This window comes from Acanthisitta chloris, unplaced genomic scaffold (genome assembly GCF_000695815.1).
Source record: "Acanthisitta chloris isolate BGI_N310 unplaced genomic scaffold, ASM69581v1 scaffold37059, whole genome shotgun sequence".
NCBI lineage: Eukaryota > Metazoa > Chordata > Aves > Passeriformes > Acanthisittidae > Acanthisitta > Acanthisitta chloris.
The window spans coordinates 1248-8401 of record NW_008691513.1 but is presented as its reverse complement, the minus strand read 5'-3'; the positions used below and the strand labels follow the sequence as shown (position 1 = coordinate 8401).

General features: G+C 50.7%; 1 protein-coding gene across 1 annotated transcript in view; it reads left to right on the top strand.

Annotated features, from left to right (window-relative positions):
* ATP6V0A1 (ATPase, H+ transporting, lysosomal V0 subunit a1) overlaps positions 1-6930 on the top strand; it is a 23585-nt gene extending 16655 nt beyond the window's left edge. The window contains exons 16-20 of the mRNA XM_009082258.1: positions 178-285; positions 896-913; positions 2633-2750; positions 3135-3306; positions 6837-6930. Coding sequence (XP_009080506.1) covers positions 178-285; positions 896-913; positions 2633-2750; positions 3135-3306; positions 6837-6930 — 510 coding nt within the window. The remainder of the gene's footprint in view (positions 1-177; positions 286-895; positions 914-2632; positions 2751-3134; positions 3307-6836) is intronic.
* The last annotated feature ends 224 nt before the right edge of the window (positions 6931-7154 follow it).

The window sequence follows — 7154 nt, the reverse complement described above, 5'->3', positions numbered from 1 at the left end:
TCAGCACCTTTCCCACCCGAGCTGGGAAATAGAATTGTACCTGCCTTAACCTGGGCCTCAAGTCTTAATATTCTGTTTTCCTCTGTGAGCTGCTGCTGCACATGGAGCCATGAGAAACCTGCACTTTTGCACTAAAACCCAAACAACACTTTGCTCTTTCTTTTCCGCATGTGTCAGGGCACGCACAACTTTGGTGGGATCCGGGTGGGCAATGGCCCAACGGAGGAGGATGCTGAGATCATTCAACATGACCAGTTATCTACCCATTCTGAGGAGGGGGAAGAGGTAAGCACCTGAGCATCCTCGCTCTCAGGGCACTGCACTCAGCAGCAGGATGAGCTCACTGGGACTGTGGTTACTCATTTCCAGGCTGTTTAAACATTCCCAGTGAAGTGTTTTCATAGCAATTTTCTTACTGACTGTCTCTTGGTCACTCCTGGGACTCCAGAAAAAGCAGCATAATTTGCATCTCGTGAGAGATGTGGCTCTGTTTGTCCCCATGGCAAAGAACCACCACCTCGGGGGTGCACAGCACTCCCAGGTGCCGCACGCAGCTCACCTGGCTGCAGCGTGAGGCAGTCGTTACCTGCTTCTCCCGTGCCAGTGCAAATCCAGGGGCTGTGTTTCTGCAGCCCTGAAATCTTGTTTATGTATTCATTTGGACTGCTGGGGGTAATATTGATTACTTCCCTTTCCTCTGGGAGAGGAGAAAAGCAGTCAGTTTGTGTAGTTTGGGAGTTCTCTGATGCCTCTGAACAACTCTGCAGCAGATCCTGCCTCTGTAGTGCATGGGATGTGTCACTGCTTTTGTGGCCTGTGTAGGAGGGAATTGCTGAATGTGTTCATGATGGATGTGATGGAGACACTGCACTAAATGTAAATTTATGTTTTCAAGCCTACAGAGGACGAGGTGGTAAGAGCACAGCAGCTTTGCCTTCATGTGTACCTGGGCCATTTCCCATTGGTGTAAAATGTGCTGAACTGAACATGTTATGTCGCAGCATCTTGTTCTCCAAAAGATCTTGCTGTTCACATGTCACAGACTGTTTTTAATTCATACATGCATACATTAACAGGCCTTTAATTTCTTCATCTATGCAGCTTGTCTGTCTGATCCCCTGACCATTCCCAGTTACTGGGAAGCTGTTCAGCTGGAGCTCTGAAACTGAAAAGTTTTTACTTTTGAGCCTCTGGAGAAGTCTCATTTGCCTTAGGTTGTGTCTTTGGTAATTGGTGCTGCAGCAAACTATTTAAAGACATTTTTTCTCCCCAAACTGTCTGCCATGTTAAGGATGATCCTGGTTGACTCAGTGAGCAAATGCAGCACAACCAGTCCTGTTTCGTGCAGTTCCATAACTGAACTGCCCAGAGGCTGTGGAAAAGAGAAGCTCTGTTCTGAGAAACTGCTCATCCCTAAGCACTTGTAACAAGCACTAAAGAAATGGGGTTTAGGAATACTCACGAAGGATTGAGTGTAGGTTTCAGCACTACCAGGTGACCAGTTTTATTGCAAAAAATACAAATGCCGTGAAATCAGAGCAGCTTGGCCAGGGCAGTGCTGGAAATTGTGCTGACAGTGGTTTGCTCAGAGCTCTGCTGTGCACAGACCCATGTGGAATTGGGGGGCACAGTGTGCTGGTGTACCTGACATCCCACTGAACCTGGGGGAAATGTGTAAACCCACAGGTACTGTGCCACAGCTATCCCAGTGCTCCCACTCCCTGGCACAGTGGTCGCACTCTCGGCTGTGAAGTGTCAAACACTTCCCACGTTCCCGGTGCTGCCGGCCGGATTGTGTGTGCAGCTCTTGGCTGGGGCAGCCTTTAGTGAAGAACTTCACAGCTCATATTCTGTGGAGAAAGAATTGGCCTTTTGACAGCCAATTTAACAGAGTTGTTTGAAATATTTATTGCCTTGGATATACTAGGGGAGAAATGACAATATAAATAGCTGTGAGTGCATGCCTAGAGCATGAGTCACTGGATGTGTTTAAAACATCATGTTTGCATAAATCTGAGAAGTTTCTGAAGCATGGATTAAATCCAAAATGCAGGGAATGCTTTCCCAAGCTGCAGAATAAGAAACTGCCCTATATGGCAGACTTCCTTGGAAGTGCTTCTATTACTGCAGAAAATTACCAAGACACAGAGACTTTGCTAGTGAACGGTGCACAGATGTGACTTTTTCAGGATAGCTTAATGCATTATTTTTGCTTTAAAAAGGAGCAGATCCATGTCTTGCAAACGGCTCCTGTTGCTCCTGTAGCAGAGGCACACACAGTACGGCTTGGAGCACTGCCTCCTCCTAGCAGCACCTCTGAGTGGCCGGGGGGAGTGCACACGAACACCATCTTCTGCTGAACTGTCTTTTCCTGGCACAGCCCTGGATGAATCTGGAATATCTGACTGTCACTTACGAGAACGTGAAAACAATATTCAAGTTGCAGCATTTGTCATTCTGCAAAACCTGGTGAGACAGGATTCGTTTTTCACTGATAAAACTGTTGTGCCAGGCCAGGAGAAGACGGTATCAGTGTCACACACAGTGTCCTTGGTGATAGCAGCAGGTGTCCTGCCTGTGTCCCACACACCCCCCAGGCTCCCAGCCCCCCTCATCTGTGTTCCCTTTGCAGTTTGACTTCGGGGACACCGTGGTGTACCAGGCCATCCACACCATCGAGTACTGCCTGGGCTGCATCTCCAACACTGCGTCCTACCTGCGGCTCTGGGCCCTCAGCCTGGCCCACGCACGTGAGTGTTCCCTGTGGAGCTGAGGTGTGGATCCTGCCCACCCCGGGCAGGAACATCAGTGACCTCTCAATGCACAGCTGGCACAGGACAGTGCTTTGTGTGTGTTGGCTGGGAGCCGTGAGCTCCATGCACCAGGGTCTGCTCCCACAGCTCTGCTGCACAGCAGGGAGGGGGTTAACAGCACGCTGAGCGAGGACTCTGCCCTGCCCTGTGTGACAGCTGGAGGCAATGTCCTGACACACTTGGCTACAAAAGCTCTTGTCCCTCTTCAGTTTCCACCTCACTGTAGTTGGTGTTTGCTTGACTTAGTTTTTGGTTTATGAGTGAACTGTAACCCTCCTATTCCCACTGACATGAGCTCTCTCCTCCCCTTTCTCCTGGCAGAGCTCTCGGAGGTGCTCTGGACCATGGTGATCCACATTGGCCTCAGTGTGAGGAGCCTGGGGGGAGGCCTCGGCCTCTTCTTCGTCTTTGCTGCTTTTGCCACCCTGACAGTGGCCATTCTGCTGGTCATGGAGGGGCTCTCAGCCTTCCTCCATGCTCTGCGCTTGCACTGGTGAGTCACGGAGAGCTCCTCACAGCGAGGGAATTGGTGTGGGCCGTGCAGAAATGCCATCTTCTAGAAAGCAGAAAGTCTTTAAAAGGGTCAGAGATTTCAAGCCTGAGTCATACACCTCTCCTGATTGATGCCTAGAAGTTGTGGAGGGTAACTGAGCTCTGCTTAGAAATAAGCACTAAAAGACTATAAGACCAAAGCTTTGGGGACGGGGTGGGGAGGCTGTGCTGGACAGATGAGTGTGCTGTTGACTTTCAGCAAGAATTTCTCATTCCACCTTTTGGTCTTTTCCCTGGTTCCTGTGTTTGTTGTCTCTCGTGCAGTAGCCACTGACTGCAGTTTCCTTCTCATGCTCTTGCTTGTTCTCTTAAGACCTCGCCTTGGACAAGGGCAGCTGTGCCCTCTGGTCTCAGGGTGCTGTGAGATGGCTCCAACTTCTTGCTGATCTTGCTTTTGGCAGATGCTTTTGCAGCCCCTTGCCTGTGATCATTAAGCTCCTGTGTATGCAGCCAGCAAAGCAGAAGGAATTAACTCTGCTCCCAAGTATGGAAAGTGTTTGAGAGCTTTCTCTAATCCATGTTTAAGAGTACTCATTGTTCCACCCCAGATTTCCTGGTTAGTGCAATGATGGGATCAAAGGAACAACTGGGAGTGGGGGTTGCTCAGCCTGAAGTGCAGAACCCTCTGTGGGATTCAGGCACTACACCCTCCTCAGGCAGCTGATTTCCTGAGGGTCAGGAGAGCAAAGGGAAGTCCCATGAAGATCACAAGGAATATTCTGTCTTGCTTAAATGGCTTAGGGGCACTCTCTGAAAGTACTTCTATAAGGGCAAGAGGAAGCCTGTGCCTTTAAAAAGGGAAAGAAAAACAGCCTTTTTGCACTCCTCCCCTGCTTGTGGGGAAGGAAAACTTTGGCTTTTTGCCCTCCCCATTGGCAGCCAGTGGGGCACAGGCTGGGGTGTCCTGGCAGCCTGGGGATGCAGGCTGGAGGTCCTGGCCCACCTGAGTCTCTGTAGCTGAGTGAGCCAAGCTCATCCCAGGGCGAAGCCATCTTGTGCTGAGGGAGCTGGGGGAGCACTGCTGGAAATGGCTGCTGGATGGTGCTCCTGTTTTTCCTGGCATCCAGCCTAGAACCCTCCATTGAGGGCTCCTTGCTGGCTGGCCAGAGGTCCCTCACCCTGCTGTCACCGTGCTGGGCCGTGGCAGCAGTGACAGCAGGAGCCCCACAGACCCTGCTGGGCACTTAGAGCACTCCAAGGAGAGCAGAGAGCAGCAGTGCTGTAACTCCAGATGTGGTGGGTTTGCTCTGCAATTCCTTGTGGATTAGAGGGTTCCCAGGGCCTCTCCGGGCTGTGGATCCGCGCGGCTGTTTCTGAGCAACAGCAAGGGAACAGCTCTGAGCAGCTGCTCTGGGCAGGCTCTGTGGTTCATTTTGCACCCACAGGACTGGGCTCAGAGCAGAAAGCACTGAGGTACGTGTTTTCAGGGAGGTACCTGTCTTGGGTTAATAACCACAGGTCACACCTACGGACATAGCTCACAGACACCTGGAGCAGGTGTGAGCTGGAGGTCGCGGAGCTGCCAAGAGGTGGCTGTTCCCATTGCCAGGCTGTGCCTAAAGGGCCGTTAAAAATTAGTCTGTACATGTGTCAGGGGAAGACACAGGTCAGTGAAATGGCAAACAGGGAAACCCAGGGGCAGCAGCAGTGAGTGCCCAGGTTGCTCCAGCTGTGCAGACCAGTGCAGGTCACAGTCTGGCAGCTGCAGAACTGGAGAGCTTAACCAAATCCTGTCTTCCCTGAATGCGTGTTTCGGACCTGCAAACCTTTCAGGTACAAGCTCTGAGAGAAAATCTGTTGAGGCTCAGAGCCCCAAAAGCAAGTTTAAGGCTCTCTTTCTGACTGCAAGTGATCTGCTGGAATGATTTTGGGTTTGCTTTGTGTTGGTTATCACAGGGAGGCACCTGCAGTGCTTCCAAAGAACACACTGTTCACATTCCTTTTTGCTCCTGGACCAAAAACAGGGCATTCCAATGGCAGGTGTTCCCTTTTGAGGAGGAGGAAAGGGGAGTGGGGGTCAAATACAGCTGTCCTGGGAGGAGCAGATGGGATTTTCTGGTGGTGGGAGAACAGTCACCTATCACGAATTCCAAGGTGTGGGTGGTTCAGCCTTCCTGGAAAGGAGGAGGAATTGAGTATGTGTTTTACTGGTGGAGGAGTGCACAGGTTGTTCCATGTGCTGTGCCTGGGAGGCCCAAATGAGGGAGATTTATTTTGTGCTTTTCCAGTAGCAGGCTGAGCTTTTCGGGGCGTTCTGGGGTGGGTTGTGCTTTTTAAGGTGTGCTGGGGTGGAGGCATCAGGCCTCCAGCTGTGGCCAGTTGTACTGGAGTGTCCAAAGGAAGCATTTGGATTTGGGACCAGCTGGAACTGTGAATCATCAGGGTTAAAATTTCAGTTACAGTGGGTTTGGGTGACTCAGATACCCAACCCTCTGCCTCTCATTTCCCTTTGCTTACAGAACAGTTACTTAGTCACAGGATACTTACAGAGATTATCAGGGTTCCTGAAAAACTGGAGCATGCTGGCGAGGAGCCCTTCCTCCCACATGGAAAATCCTGCTCATCCTGGGGATCCCTTGGCCTGTGAGGCAGCAGGAGACACAAGCTCAAGCTGGTTTTTCTGTGCATTTCCCCCCTGGGCTCTCTTGGGAAATCACTTTTTGCCAGCTGAATCCAGCAGCTCTGGAGTTTGCTGTGATTCCCCATTTGGGGAAAAGTTAGTCCATTTTGTCTTTTTGTGCTTCCTAAAAATGCTTCTCCTGAACTGTGTTAAGCTCTCCCCAGTTTGCTGCCACTTGATGCCTACAGAGATTTTGTTTTCTAGGACATCATGCAATGGAAAGTGTCTCTGAAGCCTGGGCTTGCTTTTGCTGGGAATCAGGGGATTAGTTTTTCTGCCCCTATTTGGCTGTCACTGACCATTGGGCAGTTCTCTGGAATGATCCTTTTTTCACCGAGGTCATTAGGGGCAGCAGCAAAGGGGCTGAGCCAACCTTGGCCGGAGCCACTGGGCACAGCCCAACACGGCACAAGTGCTGTGGGAGGAAGAACCAAATGTGCCACAGGGAACAAACAGAAGTGGCTGCTGGGGGAGTCTGAGCTCAATGTCACGAGGCCAAGGCTTGTGCTAACAGAAATGGGAACTTCAGAACGAGCTGGTGCAGAAAATGCTCTGTGCTCCCTGTGATTCCCAGACACTGCAGTCAGGGCAGGTGTCACAGCTCTGTGGCCCTTCTGCTGCCCCTGGGGGTGGGATCAGAGTCCCTGGGCAGCTCTCTGCTCCACACAGGTACATCACACACAGGTGTGGGGTTTGTGCCAAGAGTTATGTCATGTTGTAATGCCTCTTTTTATCCTTGAAGCTTTATTTGTTACAGTCAATAATCAGACTTTTAACAGAGTTCTTGCTAATTGCTACCTCACATTGAGAACTGCCTTTCTAATGAGCAATTGCCCTTCCTTTTCTTGCAGGATTGAATTCCAGAACAAGTTCTACACTGGCACTGGGTTCAAGTTTCTCCCTTTCTCCTTTGACACCATCCGTGAGGGGAGGTTTGACGACTGAAGCCTCCACACTCCAGCAGTGTTAAACGTTGTGTGTGTGTGTTGTGTGTGTGTGTGTGTGTGTATGAGAGAGAGACTGACCCTCCAACACCATGTGTGTGACTGACCCTCCCCTCCCCATGTGTCTGAGTCGTGTGTATTCCCCCATAGTGACAATAACTTATTGCAACACCCTTGAACATTACTGTGGCATCCCAAAGCCAAGAGCTGTGACGTTCTGAGGTG